The 22,300-nt window shown below is 29.4% G+C and overlaps 3 protein-coding genes across 3 annotated transcripts in view; 2 read left to right on the forward strand and 1 right to left on the reverse strand.

The window, feature by feature from the left end:
- Positions 1–1,867: 1,867 nt before the first annotated feature.
- On the reverse strand, positions 1,868–8,187 carry LOC136088886 (uncharacterized). The gene is made up of 6 exons (XM_065813940.1): positions 6,425–8,187; positions 5,165–6,118; positions 4,811–4,956; positions 3,912–4,445; positions 2,684–3,730; positions 1,868–2,511 (listed from the first exon to the last, which is right to left on the reverse strand). Exons 4-5 carry the CDS (start codon positions 4,128–4,130, stop codon positions 3,089–3,091), a joined length of 861 nt encoding a protein of 286 aa, XP_065670012.1. The 5' UTR covers positions 4,131–4,445; positions 4,811–4,956; positions 5,165–6,118; positions 6,425–8,187; the 3' UTR covers positions 1,868–2,511; positions 2,684–3,088.
- Positions 8,188–13,129: 4,942 nt separating this feature from the next.
- LOC136088248 (uncharacterized) lies at positions 13,130–13,951 on the forward strand. Its single transcript, XM_065811933.1, has one exon. The coding sequence runs from the start codon at positions 13,130–13,132 to the stop codon at positions 13,949–13,951; it is 822 nt and encodes a 273-aa protein (XP_065668005.1).
- A 7,634-nt stretch (positions 13,952–21,585) lies between these two features.
- The window catches only part of LOC100207545 (polycystin-2), a 76,390-nt gene continuing 75,675 nt past the window's right edge, over positions 21,586–22,300 (forward strand). Inside the window, exon 1 of the mRNA XM_065813941.1 lies at positions 21,586–21,704. The gene's annotated coding sequence lies outside the window, so the exon portion shown is untranslated. The remainder of the gene's footprint in view (positions 21,705–22,300) is intronic.

Consider the following 22,300-nt stretch of genomic DNA (forward strand, 5'->3'; position numbering starts at 1 on the left):
ATTGAATAATTTTGATGAAATATAACAGTAATATTGATAAAGAATATAGTTTACTCACATAAAATGCGTTATGCTTTTTTTTAATTTAAAAGGATAACTAAATACGGCATTTTTTAATAAAAACCTAATTTAAACCAAAAAAACCATGGTTTTTTTGGTTTTTTTAAAAAAACCTATGGTTTTTGGTTTTTTTCAAAAAAACCGGTTTTTTTGCAACCCTGCTTTCTTTGCTTTTAGAAGTTGTATTTTTTGCATTACAAACTCTGACTTTTGAAGGATGCAATGACACTTATGTGTTAGTACTGTGACCAACTTCTCCTGAACTTAATAATTGTATGTTATAAAATTTTTTATCTTCCAGACTAAGCCATATGCCCCTAATATTGGTGTTATCAAAAACTTCTTTAAAAACAGAGCATTCTTCCTTTTTGCCAGACTTTTTAAGATGCTTGTCATGTTTCTCTATAACCTTTTCAATTTTTTTTCCAACTGATTTTTCAGAAATACTTGGAAATTTGAGTTTGTTCCATAATTTACTTATTTCGACAGCAATTAACTTTACTCTTTCTTTTCTGCTTTTTTCAATTGATGCCAGGTAGTTGTAACTTCCAATAATAAAAGCTTTTTTTAGCATTATATTAAATGAACCTAATGGTTTTTCAATAAAGGGTAGACCAATTCTTGATGTTATACGTTTTTCAAACGAAACTGAATTTTTTGTCCATACTCTTGAATATTTGTCAACAACAGTTTTGCTATATTTATTTGACATATTAGAAAATTCTAAAATGGATGGATAATATATGTTAGTAATGTTCTATGTTTTAATATCATTTTAATAAAAATTCTTTTCTTTAAAAATTTACTGTATAAATATAAAATTAATTAAAAAAGACATTAAAATGGGTAAAGACAAAAGAAACGAGTAAAACATTTAACGCATTAGTATTAACTACTTTCTGTATTTGTGTAATATTTCAGTTCAGACCAACATATTACACAAGCACATAAAATAGTTTTTACTTAAGTTTTTATTTTATGCTTTATAGCAAATTTAAAAATCAAATACTTCCATAATAGTCATAAAAACAACAATATTTTTATAGAATAACTTAATTGTGGGTGGGTGGGGGACATTTTTTAACTATATTCAATATTACTATGAAATTTTAATATTAACTATCAATTTCTCAAGTTTTAAAACTATAGCCAATTAAAACTGTGACAAAAGTTAAAAAATCACAACTAGGCCGGTGGCCATATAGCAAAAATGTGACTAAAAATGAGTTTTCATTGGACACTTGTAATAACTAAGTTTTTTGTTTCGATATTGTTAGAGCATGGTACCAAGATACGATAAACAGAAACTTGCCCCATTTTTGCCCTGCAGTTTTTGAGAAATTAGGGCTTGGGTCTTTTACCCCAAAAGGGCAATGGAAAAAAAAATTATGGTCAAATTTTGTGAAAGTGATATTTTACTTGTAGTAAATTAAACACTGAATGCATTTTTTCTAACAACATTGACCTTAAAATGCATTGTTTTCAAGGATAGACCCGACGTTATTTGAGGTTAGAGGGGGGGGGGAAAGGGGGGAACAATTAATAAATTTTTGTTTATTTAGTTGGCAAATGTGGACCTTTTAGCTCATTTAGTCTGCAAGTTTAAACTTTTTTTGTCGGATCAGCTTGCGAATTTGGAATAGTAACCTTTTTAGACTTACGCCCCCCCCCCACCCCCATTTACTTGATATCTATTCTCGCCGGCCATGACTCAAGATAATAAGTTTTGTTTTCGTCGATGCAATACCTCGTACTCATATATTGTGTAACAAAAAGTAGAGCACCTAAAGTTTAAAACAAAAAAAAATACTAGAAATGTCAACTATTTTTTATTCATCAAGATCGCTTTCTGACTCTATTTCATTATCATCATCATCAGCATCATCATCATCATAGAGTCTTTCGTCAAACGAGGTGTTTTCACACGCTTCACCGCATGCGCATAGATCAGTGCATGTGATTCCGTTTTGTTTACAAGAACATCGATTTGTGACGCAAACAGGTTTGCAAGAACAGTGAACAAATTCAAGAAGTAAATCGGGTGCAGGTGGAATTGTTGTCCAAACCAAGTTTATCTGGTCTCCATTTAAAGACCAACCATAGCCATCGGGCGAAGGAACATTTAATATACCTTTCAATGCATTTTTTCGGATGTAAGCATCATAATTATCACGTTTAATGTGTAAAATAAGCGAATCATAATTTGGAGGAGCATTTCTTCTGTAGATTTGCCCATTTTGAACAATTAATATCGTGCTTTATTGACAACATCTTTTTTGCTCGCACCATAAAGGTGACAAACAAATTTCTGTATGCCATTAACAACGTCATCTGATACATCTTGTGACATTCCGATACCTCAGAATGCTGTACAATATTCTTTTTTCTTTCCTGCCGTCTTTAGAGCAGATAATTTACCTTTTCCTTAAAAAGCAGACACTGCATCACAACCTAAGTAATAAGTAGAAACACTTCAAACATTTACGTTTTCAGATACAAAATTAGTTTAGATAAACAGCACAATTTAATACATTATTTTTGATAAAGTAGCATAATAGTGCTTGAAATAAATTCTTTGCAAAAAAGATTATGATTTTACTTATGAAATTTAATTTGAATTTACCTGTAGAGGAATGGAATCCAATCATTGCATCACACCAATCGTAACCAATCTCTTTTGCGATTTTATTTACATTAAGGATACGTTATTTGTTTCCACATCCTGTTTCAAAATGAAGAGTTGCAGAGATGAATCAACTATGGTAAAATGCACTTACGAACACATCTGTATCGGGGCTTGCAATTATAACATGAGCATATGAAACCGAAGCGTGCTTACAATGTAACAATAACCGAGTATCAACTTTTTCTTGGTCGTTACGAAGTTCGGACAATTCCGTACAAATCGAATTTCTGAAGCAGTATGTGCTATCACCATGTGTAATAAATATCTCTATTTCATTTATTGCATAACCTTTCCATTCTTCCAAGAGAAACTTAACCAGTTCCTCTTTATTGCTGCCAACACTCATAAACTTCTTCCATTGTTTGGGTACTTTTTGATCAGGCCCAAATATAGTAACATTCTGGACACCAGATTCAGCTCGTCTTTGTCGCTCGGCGTGTTTGATACTAATATTTCGATACCTGTCCGTAACAAAGTCAACTCTATTTGACTTATAGCAAAATTAATTACCATAGTGAATATCAATCGACTGAGTTTCTCAAAATTTTCGGGTATAGGTTTAATTATTTGCAATATAGCCATACCGTCCAAAATTAATGCGTTGTTTTTAGGAATATCCACTGATAACTTATCGATACATTTATCTTCGAGTATATTTATAAGCTTCAACTTCGTTGATTTTATGATACCAACTGAGGCGGGAATACTAATTTCAATAATAATTACTCTAATTTCAACAAACAAACCACTTTCAATATACCAGTGGAATTCAGAAGTTCCATGTAATTCCATTAATAACAAGCAGAAATCCTCTACTTCATGTCGGTTGTCAACATCCAAGGAGTTCAAGAATGATTCAAATCTAAGGCGACTTAAAGCTTCAAACATGAATATATGCACCATTATGCTTCTGTAATAGTGTTTACCTGTGGGAATACCTTTAATTTCTCCCTCTGCCACTAGACCAGATTCAATGACAATATCCTTAAATTGAGACTGATATATTAATGCCCAAAGCTTACAGTTTTAGTAAACCAATAAATGATAGCTTGCAAATTTTTTAAAAAAATTAAAGTTCATAATTTTATCAAAATATCTTTCATCTCTAAATAGAAATAGCAATCTTCTAAAATTTTCATCCTTATGTTTAAAACTAATTAAATACCTTAAAACCGAATCCATCAAATCTTTTAGCAATAGCAGTCACAAATGACATCATAGTATGAAATTCGCCAAGTCTTACTACAAATCTATTCGAAAACTCAGGTTCCTTCCACCGAACCATTTGAATTTTTGAATACACAGCCTCATCACAGACAATTACTCCATACTTCAAATTTAGTTTGTTTATAATATCAACACTTCTAAGTAATATTGTGTACATTGTTGTAATATCAGTAACAGGAGCATCAACAACTGGTAAATATCTAATGTACGAGACATGAGAGGCAGCTTTGTTTTGACCAATATTGAAAGCAGTCCAACTTGGAAAGGAATTTTATTGAATTTGGCTTTTGCATAATAGATAAGCCCTATCCTGATCCTTGACTTTCTCTATTGATATAGATAAAATGACAAGATCAATGTTTATTTTTTCGATTAGCTTTTTAAGCTTGGGTGATTCTTTTTTCCCAATCTGATAACATAATATGCTAGAAAGTGGTTCTTGAATAGATTGAAGTCGTTTTGAAACTGTTATCTAATAAAAAAAAGTGAAGTTTTTTTTATAGAAAATAGCTAAATCCAATATAGAAACATAAATGAATGAACCCCTACTAAAAAAAATAGAATTGCTAGCTATAAAACTATGTAGTTTTAACAAACAACATAAATATTTCAAAAAAGATCATAAAGTTTCTAATTTTGATTTAGTATAATTGATATGCAGTGCTCCATGTACGGGGGGAAGGGCAAGATGTCATCCAACCACTTTTTTAAAAACTATAATCCATTCTTTTCTATATCTTTCCTAACATAGCAACGATTAGACAAGAAAAATTATATTTATAAATTAGTGAAAACTGTCCCTTTAGTTTTTCCCCTTACATTGCGCACTGTTTATACCTCTCTTTTTTCTTGGGTTGGTCTAATATTTAAAGGTTGAACAATGATTCCATTAGCCATATGAGTAGCTCCTTTCTCAGATCTTGTTTCCTCACCGAAATCGATGTTGTCCCAAACCAAAATTGACAGTCATGTGTCTTTAGTTCCTGATTAAAAATTTGATTTAGAAGACCAGAAATTTATTGTATAAACCCGATAAAAAAATAAAGCTATTATTAAGATAAATTATATACTTATTTTGATTTTTTTTGAATATATTATTGTTTGTATTATGGTGATAACACTTACAAAAGCCTTGTTTTGATCACTTTAGAATTAAAATTATTTTTCATCATAGATATTGTTTAATCTTACCTTGCGGTAAAACTACATCTCCCTTTAGATTGATAGATGCTAATGCTATTTCATACCTCATTGTGGCTGAATATGATATACAATGACCAAAACCACTCAATATTTTTATCAACTCTTTTGATCCAGTTATCTGGCTTGTTGCCATTGTGACAATGCCACAGATTTAGGTGTTTGTTTGTGCCCAACTGAACTTATATAAATGCAAAAAATTAAATAACCCAGGTGGTACAATGTTCTCTATATTTTTATATGAGAATTCAGAAGATAATGGAGGCCATGTTGAAAAGAAATCAGGAGTCGTATTTATTATATTTCGAAAATGCAATGCTGTTCTATATATGCTACTCGTATCAACAAATTCATAGTTGATATTTTGAGGTTTATCAGTATCCGACAAAGGTTCTGTTTGAGAAAACTCACTTTGTGATGTTTCATTATCATAAACAAGGTTCTTTTCAGCAAAATGGCCACTTGATAGATTTTCAAGCAAAACTATTTTACTTGAATTTCTTTTACCAGGTGTGTGGAAAATAATTGTGGAAAAGCTGCTTGAATCTTTGACTTTAAATGGGACACTTTATAATTACTGGCATCAATATTTTCTTCATGATAAACGATTGAAACAAACAGACTAAACGACTTTGGCATAAACATGATTTTTTTCTTTTTAATTAATTTTTCTATTATTATTTCATTTGAAAATATATCAAAAGATTTATTGTAATATTGAACTTTAGGCTGACCTTTGTGCTGATTTGCTAAACACTTTGTATAACTTATGTAACACGTTTGATGATATTTAACTTCAAGAGCAACACAGTTCTTTCCGTTAATATGTATAAGAATATTTTCATCGAATTTATAGTTGGCTGCTTTTCTTAACCTCGCACAATCAAATGTTTCTGATCTTGAGAGCGATTCAAGCATTCGTTGTAGAGATACCTGAAACCAGCTCTGAAAATTAATATTTCTAAACAGTTATTACACTCTCAACAGTTATCATCAAAAAGTTACTCTAATGCATTTAAAAAAAAAGAATTAGTTATATTGTAAAAATTTAATTTTCCTGTTAAACTGTTTGCAATACAAACAAAAACTTATTTTTTTAATTTTAATAATACTTATTTCCGCACCATTGACGTCAACCAAATCAAACAAATTAAAAAATAAAATAGAGAGATTTTTGAGAAAAACTATGTTATAAAGTATGCATTAGTTATAGATTAATAAATAAAATTAGTTAATAATGTACAATTTTACCTTGTCATGATTCCATTTTTGTTTCTTTTGACATATTATGCATATATCTGGCCACAAATAATTACTCTCACCCAATTGTCTACACCGAATTTTTTTCTTTTTGGCTGAGCTTTGTCAGTGCTTGCATTTATATATGTCGATTGTTGCATTTCATCATCTATATTAGTTTTCCTACATTCTTTTAGATCAGTTTGTTGGTGTTCATCCCAGTCAATTTTTTCTGTCTGCTTATTATTTTCTGCTCTTTCAAGTTTGAAAACATTAAAAATACGTTCGTAACATTTTGGATGGTAAAAATAACCCATGGAAAAGCTTTCCATTTCTATATTATCTGCAATTGAGTTGAATTCCTCTTCTGTTTTAGCGTTAATGGTTATAAAACAAAATCTTGCCATATCTCCATTTTTATTTTGAAGTTTGCACCACCTTTTTCGTGTGCTAAATATTTTTTTTTATAGCTTTAGTACTGCATTATTACAAGCATACACGCGTTATCTCCAGGCATTGTAGACTAACGCTGGCAAATTTGCTACCACTGGAAAATTTAAAAAACGAAAATAACGAAAAACCTTCAACGTTGCATTTCAAGTCACTAATTATTCATTATTTACTTTTAAATTAAAAGTAATTTATAGTGTTGTTATCGACTTCGACTAAATCGGCTAAAAGTTGAAACTAGTCGACTTTAAAAAATCGAATAGTCAATTTAAACGACTATGGACTCCTATTATTCAATTAAAAGTCTATTTAGTCGAGTAAAAATCTTAAAATTTTTTATCTTTTTATTCAATTTAACTTGTCAATCTTTAATTTTTGTTTGCTTATTTAATAAAAATAGTATACACTATTATAACTATTACCTAACTTTTTGTTTACTCTCAGGGGTAGTGTTCGGCACAAATTCAAATAGTTTGATCAAATATGCGTCAAATGTTTGAAATGGCCAAATTCAAATCTTCCTATTTTGAATTTAGATCAAATTCAAATCTTTCCAAGATTTGATGTATATTTGAACGTTATTTAACTTATTTCATTTATTAATTTTAGTTATCTGAATCTATAAATTTTATTCATATTGCAGCATTTGTTACTATTTCTCACACATTACAGCTTCTTTTATTCTTTTTAATCCAACCAAGACTTCAAGCACTGGCAAGCTTGAATGGTATCTGCAGAGAGAAGATTTCTTTTTTCAGTAATAAGATTTTTTCCTAATGAGAAGAGCCTTTCTGATGATACAGATGTAGCAGGAATGGCCAGGTAATCTCTGGCCATTCTGGATAGGTTTGGATATTTGTCAGATCGAGATTTCCACCAAAGTAATATGTTGCTATTATTGCCGCCATCTATCTTACTTGTATCATTACAATAGTTTTCAAACTCATTACATGGAATGGATGAAACACGCGATTTGAACGGGGTATATTTTGAAACGTTTTGAATGCTTGTAGCAGTTGTACCATTGCTTGGGGCATAATTGATTTGATATTCACAATTGACTGTGTCCATAATCTTTGTATACGACTCGCTGTTTGCGCCCTTATCATTTTTGTAATATTCAATACCAAATCTTGGGTCCAGGACAGTGCAGATAGTAAAGCAGTCACTAGTCAAATTATAATATTTTGAAATTTTTGCGAGCGCTGCAACTGTAGAGCGGTGTAGATTATCTTCAGGGTTGGTTTTTGTGGTCATCCATTCAGTAATGTGATCCAAAAGAATATTGAAGAGAGGAACCACCAAAGACAATGTGGAATATGAATCACCACTAATGAGCTGGGTAAATTCCTTGAATGGTTCAAGATACAAAACAATTGTTTCAAACCTGTTCCAAACATCTGCTGAAATTGATAGACAACAGTCTGGATTGTTTGCAGTTGAGTCAAAATCTCAAAAATACGCAATGAAACCAACTTTTAATTCCATTGCTCGTTTAAGCATATCAGCTGTTGAGTTCCATCTTGTAGGGACATCAAGTATTGGTTTTAAGGTGCAATTTGATTGCTGGAAACCTTTGAACCTAGAATATGATTGAGGACTGGATCGGATTTTTTTAATTCCTGTTCTAAGTTTTACAAGATCATCTTTCAAAACATCCAAACCTGCTTGCGCGCCCAAATTCAGCACATGAGCAAAACACCGGATATGCTCAAAGGTGGTTTTAATTTCGTACTTGGAATTTAAAATATCCATAAATGAATTATTATTGGAAGCATTATCTAAGGTAATGCCCATTCCTTTGCTTGTAAGACCGAATTCAATCAAAACTGACAAGAATGCATTAGATAAATTTGAACCTGAATGGGAATCAGGCAAGGATTTGAAATCAAGAGTTTTGGCATGTAGGTTCCAGTCTTTGTCAATGTAATGAGCCGTTATGCCCATAAAAGCAATGTTGTTGGGTGATGTCCAGCAGTCAGTGGTGAATGAAACCTTTGAGTCAAGATTCAAAAAAAGGGTCTTTAGCAATTGTTTTTTGGTGTTGTAAGTGTCCATTATCTGGCGTTTTAATTGGCGCGCACTCATGATTGACAAATTTGGTTTCAGTAGAGTGAGTAGTTTACGAAAGTGGCTGGACTCTACCTCATTAAATGATTGATCATTCTTGACAATCCAGCTAACTAAGTATTCATTGAATAGATCTGGAGAATAAACGATTGGTGTCATTATCATGTCATCTAAACGTTGTTGCTTTGGTTCTCTGTCCCCAAGTAATTTGCTTTTGTGTTGAGAATTTAAATGGTTCATTAGATTTGTTGTCCCACCTTTATTGTAAGCATACTTGTTCTTGTGCTTTGGACAATGCTGGCATATGGCCTTGGTTTTTTCATGCTCATCAACTGTGAAATGATCCCATACAATTGATTGTGAACGTTTGGTGGTTTTTGTAACAGAAAAAGATTCGGGTTCTGGATTATCCGACATAATTAGGAATGTAATATATATTTCTGAAATAGATACATTTCAAGGTTGTTTACAAATAGTAAATATACTAATATTAAGTAAACACCTAATGAAAATGATTAAAATAATAATGGTTTAAATAATAAAAATAATATTAATAATAATGATAACAATAATAATAATTATATATAAGTCACTTGTCTTTATAAATACAATAGCTACATAAACAAAGTTAGACAGTTACAAACAGTTAAAACTGATAAAACGTAAAAGTAAACAATGACATATAGCAACTATTATAATGAAAAATAATTAATGAAAATAAGAATAACGAATATTAAAATAAATTTGAATTTGAATACACGACGGAAAATACAAACAATAGACAAACATACAAAAACGCACAGAAAATTAATAAAATTAAAAAAAAAAATTCTTTGCTTTCAAGCAAGCCATTATTATATATTTTTTTTATTTTCTTTTTTTGAATGATTGTTTCTTTCAATGAATGTTTTTCGATTCGTTATTGTTTTACTTTTTCCATTTTTATTGTGGTTAAATTGTATTTGCAATTTTTTCTTTTGATTTTTACATATATTTTTTTCTACGTTTTTTCTTTTAATCTTGTACTTTGTTTACATTTCTTTTTTTTTTTTCTTTCTCTATGCTCTTTACTTTCTCTTTAATATTAACAAACTTTAATTAAAAACTCTTTTTTTTTTTTTTTTTTTTACGTTATTGAAAGGCGACCGCCATTCCGGAAACCACTGCAAAGACCCCGGAATAAAGTGATATATATGTTTGCGGGCCTGTAAAATTTGGCGTTTTTTTTTCAAACGCAAAAATTGAGAACAAAGTGAATATTTGAAAATCAAATCCAAATCCTCCAGATATTTGTCAAATCAAATTCAAATCTATCCCCTCAAAGAACAGTTCAAATTCAAATCTTTAAAGGTTTGACGTATATTTGATTTTGCCGAACACTACTCAGGGGCAAAACTAAAACGTGGCACTCAAAATTCTAAATGGCATCTATAAAATGAAGTTATAAATATGACTGTAATGACTTTTTGATATATAGCCACTGCGTCACGAAATGACTTTTAATTCGAACCAGTGGCGTAACTAGGGGGAGCACAGCCCCGCAAGGCGGTAAGGCCCCGGAGCTTAGAGGGCCCCGCGAAGATTTTTCACGTATTCTTAAATGAAAAACAGATAATTTTTCAACAATGGGAACTCTATCATAGAATTTAATTTCAATAGAAATTCTATAATAGATTTAGTTTCAATAAACGTTTTATCGGAAAATTAATTTTCAATAGAAATTCTATTTCAGAATTTAACTTCAATAGCAAATCCATTATAGAATTTCGATTGAATGTAACATTCTATTGTAAATTTCTATTGAATGTAAACATTAGCGAATAGTTACGTTGTCTATTATAGAAATACCGCTGATAAAATTTAGTACTTTAGTATTTGTCGATAAAGTCATGTGATGATTTTAAAGTGGAAAATTAAGTATAAATTATTAAATATAATTATATTTAGTAGGTAAGTGCTTTTCTATTTATATACATTCATGCAAAGCAGTAAAAAAGTTATATAACTATAATTTTCATTACAATAAGTTGAGTTATCAAAATGTTTAGCTTATAGGTAATAAATTAGCTATATTTTTAATATTGGTAATATTTTTTAACTGCTTGTTAAAAAAATCTTGCAATTTTATTCTAGCGATTTAAAATATCCTATATAAATTAATTACTGAGATCTTGATTTTTTAAATAAAAAATGTATATAAAAGCGATACATGTAGAACTATGTTTTTGTGTTGAGTACGCACTAGGTTTTGCTATAGTACGAGGATAGTACGAATTAACAAAGAAACACAAATTATGTGTACATATTTAATATAAAATTGAAAGAGCGGACTCAAGATACGAACTAAAGAATAAATACAAATTAAGTTTATTATTTATTCAAAAATATTTAGCCACATATATTTATATCTATAGGGTTAATACATATAATTGTTCTAATAAAACATTTTTCTTTCAATAGCATGGACTCAAAAAGAACTTATATGAGTGGAACCAGAAAAAGGAAATTAAAAAAGGAGGCTGATGATAGATTACGTAAAAACAATAAAAAGATATCCTTATTTTTTTCATTAGTAGAACAGAAACCTAGTGAAGAAGTTGCAGATAAAAATATCAATGTCGTTACTAGTACTTCTCAAGCAACCCAACAAGAAGAAATGTTATCTGTTTCAATTAACTTAGAACACAAGGAAATTTCGAAAGATCATAATGAATCTCGTTATAAAAGTAAAGCATATATTTTCGCAAATCCTAATAATCTTACCACTGCAATGCAAGTTGAAGAAACAGATCCAGAACCGGATATATTTCAGGAATTAAATACATTAGCAACAGTATGGGATACTTTAAAGGAAAATTTCTTGATGATAGCACAAAAAGATTTATTATTTCCTCTGAAAGATGCAAACCACAAGGACCATTTAAAAAAGATCCTTCACAAAATTTTAGACATTTTTCCACAAATTATTATTATTGTGCATATAAGTTTGGTCGAACACAGCGATTTTGGCTCTCTTATTCCAAAATTCTGGACTCAGCATATTGTGAACCATGTTGGTTATTTTCAAATGATAAAAATAACCAATGGCGTACGGGAGTTCGAAACTGGAAAGGGCTAAGTAAAAAAATAAAAAGTCATGCTAATAGCCTAAAACATATTGAAGCATGTCAAGTATACGATCATTGGAAACAAAACAGGACACTTAATGAGGATACAGAGACAATAATTCGTCATAAAGCTTCATTTTGGAAGATGGTATTGGAAAGGTTATTTAACATCACTTTAATGTTAACAAAAAACTCACTTGCATTTAGAGGTCATAGTGAAGTGTTGGCAGATGAAATTTACAATGGCAATTTTTTGTCTCATGTTTAATTGCTGTCAAAGTACGACGATACAATGAAACAAGTACTCAATAAGCCTAAAGGCACGATAAAATATCTTAGTCCAGCTATCCAAAATGAAGTGATTCAATGTTTAAGCCAAAATTTAGAAAAAACATTATTATTCGAAATAAATGAATCTGCCTTTTTTTCTATTATAGTTGACACAACTCAAGATGTATCTAGAAAAGAACAATTAAGTTTAATTTTTCGATACGTTCACATAGTGCGCAAACAGGACACTCAACCTTGTCAATTAGAGATTAAAGAAACATTTTTGGGTTTTTATGAAATAAAGGATCATTCGGCAGTAGGTTTAACCAATCAATTGTTATTATTGCTTGAAAATAAAGGAATAGATTTAAAAAAGTGCCGTGGTCAAGGATTTTTATATCGGCATTCATAACGGAGTTCAGAAAAAAATAAACAATATTCAGCCATCTGCACAATATGTTCATTGTGCGAGTCACAATTTAAACCTGGTTATAAATGATGCTGTTTCTGGTTGTAGAGAAGTAAAAAAATTTTTTATAACTTTACAAGAAATTTACTCCTTTTTTGGCAACAGTATTAAAAGATGGGATTTGGTATCAAATTTTAGCGAGGAACCCAACAAGATGGTCTTCAAAAATTAAACCCAACAAGATGGTCTTCAAAAATTAATTCTTTATTAGCTCTAAAGTTACGCTTTTTAGATATAGTTAAAACTTTAACTGAAATTTCTGTAAAATATTCGAAAAGAGTAGAACAAACTGAAGCTCTAAAATTAAGGGACAAAATATCAAACTTTGAATTTGTTTTTATTTGCGTCATTATGTATCACATATTAACGAATGTAAATTATGCTTCAAAAAACTTACAAAAAAAGTACATAGATCTATACGAAGCGGCCACGTTATTTGGTACACTGAAATTCAAGTTAAAAGATTTTCGATCAAATTACGATTTATTTAAATTAGAGGCTGTTACTATTTGCAGTAAGTGGAAAACAAAGCCAACATTGAAGGTTAAGAGACAATCCAAATATGCGAGACATTTTGATGATTTAAGTGGAAGTCATTTAAACGAATGCACTGAAAAAAGATTTCAAATTAATGTATTTTATAGAACCATAGATATTGTTAACGTGCAAATAAGTGATAGATTTACTGGAATGGAAAAACTTTCAAATCTTTTTAATTTTTTGCAACCTCAAAATTTAATAAAATTGTCTGAAGATGATCTAATTAAATCAGCTAAATTATTGCAACATAGTTACCCAGACGATTTGACAAAACATTTTCCAACCCAATTAATTAATGCAATCACTTTTATTAAAAATGACATCGCAGAAGCAACTACATTAAAAGATTTAGCTGACATACTGTTCATCAAATACAGTTTTATGGAGTGCGATTTTTCAGATGTAAACACAGCAATATTGCTATTGATGACAATACCTATGACAGTTGCAAGTGCTGAAAGATCTTTCAGCAAATTAAAGATTATCAAATCATATTTAAGAAATAGCATGTCTCAGAAGCGTCTCAAACATTGTGCAATTTTGGCAATAGAGAACGAAAAAGGACAAACATTAGAATTAGATAAAGTAATTGCGGAATTTGCGAATAAGAAGGCAAGAAAAGTTTATATTTAAAGTTGTTCAATAAATTCAAAGTTTCTTAGAGTATTCTTCAATTTTTTTTTCTATTCTTGATAGCATTCTAAGAATTACTGTCTTAAGATAGTATAGTTATTATGAAAATAAAAATTCTCCCATAGGCATAAGTGAGGTAAAGTTAGTTTTTGCTATTAAGGATGTTCGTTCTTTTTTATAATTATTTTGTGAAAAGATTCTAGATTATTTCTCAAATTTATAAAATAAATATTTTTTATATTCTTAATCGTATTATATTAACTCAATATAAAAAGCAAATATTGGGTATTTCATTTGTAAATATATTTTGAAAAAATTTAAAGTGGGAGGGCCCTCTTTTCTTTTTTGGCGAGGGAGGGGGGGGGGGAATTTATAGTTACGCCACTGATTCGAACCTCTTTTCCCAAGAAAAACCTTTGGGAGTATGGTAGTACAAGTATGCAGGAGTAAATTAGAGTTGGTTTTAAAATCTTTTAGTATCATCCGTGAAAGAAAAATTGATTATTTATAGAATGAATATGTTAGAACAAGTTTCAAATGGTTTCAATAGAAAATTTGAATTTTCGATCTCGTTGCTCTTAACAAATGAGTTACATTGTTCTGTTGAAAAAATTTGAAAATTGTTCTAATATATTTATTCTATAGATAAGCAGTGTACTAACAACTTAGAAACAACAACAAACAAAAAAGCATTCAATTTCTTCAGAAAATTAAAAAAAATCAGATTCAAGCTTAACAGATCAAGCAACTTAAAAAAAAGGATTACTCTTATTAAATGTTCTTAAAAATTGATGTTGAAAGATAGTTTCTTACATATCATATATTATAATACAGTATTTTCTACAAAGAAGTTAAAAGGAATGTTTGCTGTTTTAATAAATCAAGCAGTTCAGAAAATTCTTAGGGTGGTCCAGATGATTGAACCGTTGCCAGTGATGGTTGAAGTCATGATAGAGTTATTATGTTGCTAGCTCTTAATAGATGCCCAGTAAACAGTTGTGGCAATCTATAAACAGTGTCATATGAAAAAAGACAGCACGCGCTTTGGAAGTGATATTCGTGTTTGGAAGCTTGATGTAGGAATCCTAGAGTTCTTCAATGATTATGCGATAGTTGTCTTGAGGAACATTAACAATGGAGGCATGAACAACTGTATCAAACTTTCTGAATGTGTCAATGAATGGAAATTCTAAAAAACAAGCATGTTTTTCCGCAAGTTCTTGAAGCCAGTCAACATTTCGCAAAAGTTTTCTGCACTCATTGCCTGCAAATTGCCCTCTGTGAAAAGGTTGTTGTTGAAAGTTCATTATTTTTGGCCGTTCTGGTGTATTTTTCCACAACACCATCAAGCAAGTGATGCTCTCTGGGTGGAATGAAGTCCAAGATAAGTGTTCCTTCAGGTAACTTAATAACTGACTTATGCACAACATTCTGAAAGTCCCTGGCTTTTTTTATTTAAGCACTTGCTGCTTGGAAGCCTGTATAATCAGTTTAAATGGAGCCAAATGTTTGGAGCTTACCACTCTGATGAAGATTCTTTGACTCAATGTCACATGGTTCATGGGTAAACACTTGAGTGAGACTGCAAACCACAAATAATGTTTGCAAGCTTCATTTCACATGACAACACAAAAAGCAATCTCTCAAGGCTCACTTAGTCCATGATCTGATTTACATTGTCATAATTTTTAGAATGGTTTTCTGCAAAAGCCACCAGAAGTTGATGCTTCACTCTGGAGTCCTTGAACAGAAGTCAGGAAGCCTTATAGACACTTTCAGGAACCACCATCCTCCATCAATAATTACTTTGATGTGTTCATTTGACTAAGGACCTCTGATCTGAACAAAAGTGTTTCCTAGAGCTTCAACATCTTTGCAGTACACCAATTGATGTTTGAATTATTCTCTAATAGACATTTAGATGTGTATGAAATTTGAGGTGACAAACAATTCAGAAAAACGCTTTCCAAGAGACTCAAATTTCCAAGAAACTCAAAATCCCTGATGTTTTTTTCAACTACTCGCTGGGGAGCTACTTTGTTAAGTGTTTGAAAGCCCTGTCTGGTTTTGAACTTGTAGAAGGTGTTGAGCAGTCAAGGTAGATGTAGCAGCTGAAAAAAGTTCTCTTTGTCTTTATGGCCCTGGAAAAAAAGTTTACATCAACATAAACAGTTTCTCATATTATAAGGTTTTTATGTTGTAATAAAACAGTCACTAAAACAAAAGCATACTAAGCATATATGGCAAAAATATTTTTTACCTGGAGTAACTGGAAGATACCTTTCTATTCCTTGAGCAAAACGCACAGTACCAGGGGGTGAAGGATCCTTGTTAGCTATAACAAAAGGAGCTACTCTTTTTGCTGCTTTTAAGATTTTGCTGCAACTTCAAGCAAGCTCTTTCAAAACATTCCTTTTGTACAACTATGTGGAATCCATTTTCCAATCAGTGAAAAGCATGCTGAACACTGTTTTTCAACAGTTGGCTGTTCTTTCAACTGACTGGTTGTGTTTGTTGTTCCAATTGGCTGAGGGTTTTGAAACTTGGCTTTTTCTACGCAAATCACATGGTGATTCTCTTGTTGCAGGACATATCTTCATGTTTTGGTCGTCAAGCAGTCAGGGAAGTTAAACATCTTGGTCATTGTCTCTTTTTCTAAAGCCTACTTGACAGTTTTTGCAGATACGAATTGAGACTCTTTGATCTTCAAAGTTGATACCTTGAACAAAAATCTCTTGACAGCGTTTAATCATAAAGTTAGTTGCCTGTTAGCTTTTTTCAAACAGAGAAAACAGACAGTTTTTCTGTTATCATCATGAGTTTTTGCTTGATTCGGCATTTTCAATAGTTTTGCACTTGTATTTTGTTCAAAAGGCACAATAAAACTGTTTGCAGGTCTTTCCCGAAATTTTAAAATGAATAAAGGATCTAGAAACTTTTACTTAAACAAGTTGCTTATCTTTGTTAGTAACCTATGTGACAAAAATATACAACTTTTATGTAAAAAATATTTTATTTCATTTGATTAATAATTTTTTCAATCAGCCTAAAAATCAAAATATCCAAATCAATTTTGTCTTTCACGGATGATGATGAAAGATTTTAAAACCAATACTATTATACACATACATACTTGTACTATCATACCCCTGAAGATTTTTCGCGAGAAAAGAAGTTCGATTTAAAAGTCATTTAGTGGCACAGTCATAGCAAGTGTTAAAGACGGTCTCTAAATTATTGGGGTCTGGAAACAGATTTTCCCGTTGTCAAAAGAGCCCTTCTCTAATATTGTTTTGCTTCATTATTATTTAAATAATATTATGTTTATTTAAATAATATTATGTCAATATTATATAAAGTGAAATTAATGAGTTTGAAAAAGAATAAAAATTTAAAGGTTTAAAAAGAAATTAAAAAAGAAATTAAACAAAAAAAAAATTTAAAAAGTTGAAAAAAATTATTAAAAATAACAAATAAAAAATTACAAATCAGTACATATTCGTATACATATTCAATACAATATTAAAGTTAAATAAAATACATTAAAAATAAAAAATTCAAAATTATTTTAATTTTTTAAAAAAAAGAGAGAATGTACGTAATGTTTAAATTTAGTAACTGTTTTTTTTATAGTTCTTTTAAATGTATCAATAGATTTTATTTTTTTCATATTTTTGTCAAGAACCGAATTCCACAAGCGCGGTCCCCGGCATATTGTCGAGAAGTTAGATTTTTTGAGTGATGTTAGTGGGATGTAGTTAGTGTGATGTTAGTGGGATGTAGTTAGTGTGATGTTAGTGGTATGTATAAATATCATTAATATAAATTAAAAACTCCAAGTATTGATCATTGGGATACTCCGCAACTTATTGATTCAAATGGGGAACATGTTAAGTCATATGGTACTCCTTGTTTACGATTTTTTAAATAACATTGCAGCCACTTTAAGTTGGAGTGAACTACTCCATAATTGCGTAGTTTATAAATAAGAATCTTGTGGTTGACAATATCAAATGCTTTTGATAGATCTAGAAAAATTTCGAGTGTGTAACTGTTGTTATCAAAACCATTTAAAATTTGGTTGGCAAGATCAATTACTGCATGTTCAGTGGAATGGTTATTGAGAAAACCAAACTGTTTATGATAAAGAATATCATTTTTTTCAAGATAATTGTACAGTCTGTTGTGCATAATACGCTCTAGTATTTTGGAAAAACAGGAAAGTATGGAAATTGGTCTGTAGTCTAGAAAATATCAGATAGTACACTTCATAACAGAATTCATAGTACACTTAATGACAAAATTAAAAAATTTGAATTGAATGTGTCAGAAACCATCACATTTATAAGCTTAGTATCAAACCATATGATCTACCAGTACATACCATATGATCCATATATACCACATACCATATAATCTATTAGCAATAAATGATCCATTATTAATAAATGCTCAGAATAAATGATCCAGTAATAAATGAGACATGAACTATTATTAAACCATCATTAGATAACTTATTAATTGAAGCATTCTTAACATAATTACTTAACAACGAATAATAAATTCTAAAAATATAACTTCCCCTATCCATTTTTTTTCCACAGCATCTTATATCACTGCAACCGTTTCAAAAAGGCCATTTAGTTTCATTGCAGCTACTAATTACTGATGTTTTAAATGTTATATCTCCAATACCTACAATTATTCAAAAAAGAATAAATCCAAGAAAAAAGAAAGCTCAAAGAATTAAAACTTTCACCTCATTTCCTTATGTTAAGCAATTCATTGTTGAGCATGGGAACTTTCTAAACTCACTTAATCAAAAAAGCAATAAACCATAAACATGGATTGAAATTAAAAATGCTACTTGTTTGTCTGAAAGTTCTGAAAACAAAATGCAAATAAAATAGAATGTATAAAATAAGAATGTATAATATGCAGAGAGAACTTTGATGAAGACTGGATTCAAAGCTTTACATGTAAAGATTCGCATTGTGTAAAGTTAGTTCCAAACTCTGATTTTTATGACTGTGACGTTTTTATGGTGTTGGCATGTTGTTTTTTTTAGTGGTTTTAAATTTACTGATGGATATTTTGACTAGAAAATTATAAAAAATATGTTTCAATGACGTGGCAATTTTTAAAAAATAAGTATCAAAAACTTAAAAAAACGCCTAAACTAAATGGTCCTATAATTTTAGACGCGCTTGCTGACATTAACTCTGAATATGAAAAAGTCATATAAACCTCAAAAAACAGTCACTTAATTTTTTTTATGATATTATTCCTGCTTCTGATTATTATAACTAGAATGTTCGTGGTAAAATACAAGTTAAATAATGTATTAAGTTTGTGCCTAATAATATAAAAACTTAAATCCTGTTTAAGTTATTTCTCCCTCCAAATTTTTAAGATGTCTGTTTTCTAATATTTTTTTTTATGTTTCGTAAATTAATATAGTGCACTATAATTATATTTTTGCTTTTCAATAAATAAGTGCTTCTATTTTTGTAAAAGTCTTTTTTACACTTTGTCTTTTGTGACCGTTTGAGCAATAAACTAGTTATTCCTTAAGTGTCCGGGGCTACCCGACATATTCTTAATGTAACTTTAGTGGTAACACTATGAAATAACACAATGACGTAGCACTATGGAACAAATTACTATGGAATAAATAATTTTAGTTTCTTTGCCTCTAAAGAATGCTCACGAAGTACTAAAAATAGGAAAAATAAAATTAGGCAATTTCCAATATATGCAATAAAATGAACCATACGTGCCAAACTAAAACCACCACCACCACCAAACACCAGAAATCTTATTATATTATTTATATTAATATAGAAAAATGGGATTCATTATGTTATTTTTATCTTTCTATTGGATGATGAGCTGTAATCCAAATATTCTCACAACCAAACGCAAAACTCAAATGAGAAATTTAATAATTTGGAGTAAGTGACTTAAAAATCTTTTTGTTGATCATAAAAATTTAAAATTGGAGTTGATTCTGCAATCCACCAAAACAATGAGTGTTTTACAGAAGGTTTAAAACCTTTTCAGCGTTTGCGATGATATATGTTTTTAATGTGATTCAGTTTATGAAGATAAAAATTTATTTATATTTCGCAAAAAATTTCAGATGGTGGTAAAAAGCGACAAAAGAAAATCAGAAAGATAATGAAAGGATTTATAGAAAAACCAAAATAGATGTAAAAGATCATTATCTTCATTGTGGATATTAAACTTTAAATAACGTGTTTTTCTCCAATCCGTGTTGTTTTGTCTTTTGCTTCAACTTTAAACAATGTACTTTTTTAAAGTTATGCTACAGTTTTGGTGTTTTTACTGTTCAGTTAACATATACTTGTGTCATTTACCAAAACCAAGATAGTTAATATATTCCTAGAAACTACGACTCCAAAACTCAAAAGCACCCCTTTTTCTAATGACCTGAAAATTTATTAAAAACTATTTTAATGATTTTTATAAATATTAATAATCTATTAGTAATTAGTAGTTGAACCAAATCTGAATGTGTTTTTTTTTGAAGCTGTTCACATGTTGTTTAGTTAAGAAGTATGATTAATTGTATTTAATTTAAGTAAATAATTTTTGATAAAAAATTTTGTTTTAGCTTGTTAAAGCTAAAGAACTAAAAAAATAAAATGTAAAAAGTTTATTAAAATAATTTTTATTTTTTTCTATTACGAATATTTAAAATATTATCAGCCACCATCTGATAATATGTAGTATTCGTTTTCTAATTTTTTTTTTTTTTTTTGTAGTTATTAAGGTCCTCCAAGAAGATCTAACGGTCATCACAGATCACCGCGAAAAAGCATTTAACCAGGATTAGAGAAAGGTTGCATAAGATGAGCAGGTTCTTTAGATGGCATAACCTCATATACAGGAAAATTACTAATTTTTTTTTGCGTTTTTTAAAGTTGTTCTCCACGGAGCTTTATTTTTATTTTGGTATTTCAATAGCGAAAGTTTTTTCAAAAAATCACAAACTTTTTTAGAGATAGGAAAGATTTATTATTATTATTTTTTTTTTTATATTGTTGAGATAATTACACTTTACTTTTGTATAATTCTTAAAGATGGTTTCCCAAGATGTTTTTTTTTTCTTTGTATCTAAATTTGTTTGTTGTGGTCCGATGACATTAAGTTGCATAATTTGCATTGAATTTGGGACAAAATTTATTTTTTATTAGAAATAAAAAACAATTTATTATACAAAAACTTGTAATCAAAAAATCAACTTTTGAATAATTTAATACTCAATTAGCTTTAAAAAAGACAACAAGAAGAAACTATTTAAAAAATTATTAAAAAAGAAATAAATATTAGCGAGGGCAAGTTAACATCATTAAAACCTGCATCTTAGAGTCTTATTACTCAATTTTTTTTTTTATTCGTAGTATTTTTTTTGAACTGAAAAAATTCATTTTTAAATTTAGTTTCAAGTTAGATCATAATTCTTTTGATGTTTGTAACTAAATAATGAAATCATTTGCTAGTTTTGCTTCTCATAAAATGTTTAGCATTTAATCATTTTGTCAATTCAGTGATTAATTTTACATGGTTACTTCGTATATGTATCTCATGGTTACTTATTACAACGAATAATCCGAATGAAATTCTTAAATTAAAAATTAAATTTTTTTTTTTTTTTTTAGTTTTCAAAACGATATTCATTTTGTTTAGCAATTTCTTTAAAGTTGGCAAGGACTTGTTTCACGTGCAGGTTGCTTTTTGTTTTTGTTTTCTTTTCAAGTACTAAATAAAGATATATATATATTCAGTTTCGCGAGTTTTTTCAGATGAGTGTATCTATAAAAAATTTGATGTTTATTAACGTTTAAGTTTTTATAAAAATATTATGCTTCCTAAAGTTTAAGTTTTTATGAAAATAGTTTTGGCAAGTAAAACTGTTACAGTTTGTTGCAAGTAAAACTGTTACAAAAACGAATTTAATTTTTTTTAAGAAAGAAGAAATAACGAATTACCTCAAATAAGCCATCAAACACTTTTATTGGTTAAATCAATCAAAGTAAGCAATGAAATACTTTTATTGATTAACTATAAAAGTATTGGTATTTAATATAAAAAAACTTTCGCTTATTTATGTATTCGCAGGAAAAAGTTCAATAAAATTTATACAAACTTTTGAAACATATGGTTTCTAGAAAATTTATTTATAGAAAGTCTATTAACTTCTATAGAAGTTCCTCATAATAAGAGCAATCTATATTTTTTTGACTTTTTCTTTTATATTTTAAAAAAGCATTTTAAAAAGCTATTTTTATTTATTTTTATTTTTATTCATTTTTATTTTTATTT

The sequence above is a fragment of the Hydra vulgaris genome, chromosome 12, assembly GCF_038396675.1.
Source record: "Hydra vulgaris chromosome 12, alternate assembly HydraT2T_AEP".
In the NCBI taxonomy this organism is placed as follows: Eukaryota; Metazoa; Cnidaria; class Hydrozoa; order Anthoathecata; family Hydridae; genus Hydra; species Hydra vulgaris.

Coding starts and splice junctions, on each gene's coding strand:
- LOC136088886 (XM_065813940.1), bottom strand. CDS start 4,130: ATGTACACAATATTACTTAGAAGTGTTGATATTATAAACAAACTAAAT. Junction 3,731..3,911: donor TTGATGGATTCGGTTTTAAG/GTATTTAATTAG, acceptor TCTCAATTTAAG/GATATTGTCATTGAATCTGG.
- LOC136088248 (XM_065811933.1), top strand. CDS start 13,130: ATGTATCACATATTAACGAATGTAAATTATGCTTCAAAAAACTTACAA.